This window comes from Eurypyga helias, unplaced genomic scaffold, assembly GCF_000690775.1.
Source record: "Eurypyga helias isolate BGI_N326 unplaced genomic scaffold, ASM69077v1 scaffold22415, whole genome shotgun sequence".
Classification (NCBI taxonomy): Eukaryota; Metazoa; Chordata; class Aves; order Eurypygiformes; family Eurypygidae; genus Eurypyga; species Eurypyga helias.
In genome coordinates this window covers 1155-1571 of record NW_010249798.1, presented here as the reverse complement: position 1 = coordinate 1571, position 417 = coordinate 1155, and the positions used below count along the sequence as shown (strand labels likewise).

The window sequence follows — 417 nt, the reverse complement described above, 5'->3', positions numbered from 1 at the left end:
CCCCCAGGCCCCCCCACCCAGCAGAAAGGAGACAAGGCACAGCTACAGTCACAAGAGCTTTTACTTAAATAAATATATTTACAGAGGGGGAGACGTTAGGGGGAAGAGCTGGGCACCCTCACCCAGCAGAGTGCAAGGAGAGGCCGTGCCAGGCACCGCATCAGCCTCCCCCCAGGCATTGACCTAGTGGAGTGCTAGGCCCCCCCCAACCAAGGATGGTGGGGAGGGTGACAGAAGGGGGGACAGGGCAAGCCAACCCTCACTCCAGCGTCTTTCTGCGGGGCAGGGGAGGGAGGCTGCAGGGCAGGAGGCTCTGCAGCGGGGGACTGCCCTCCACTTCCTTGGGCTCCTCCGTGGCATCCAGGAGCGGCTGCATGTAGCAGGAGGGGCCGAGCAGGACGTGGACGGTGGGCTGCA

At 63.5% G+C, this 417-nt stretch overlaps 1 protein-coding gene across 1 annotated transcript in view; it reads right to left on the bottom strand.

Moving 5' to 3' along the window:
• Positions 1 to 259: 259 nt before the first annotated feature.
• The window catches only part of LOC104509532 (cell death activator CIDE-3-like), a 1264-nt gene continuing 1106 nt past the window's right edge, over positions 260 to 417 (bottom strand). The window contains exon 5 of the mRNA XM_010151501.1: positions 260 to 412. Coding sequence (XP_010149803.1) covers positions 260 to 412 — 153 coding nt within the window. The remainder of the gene's footprint in view (positions 413 to 417) is intronic.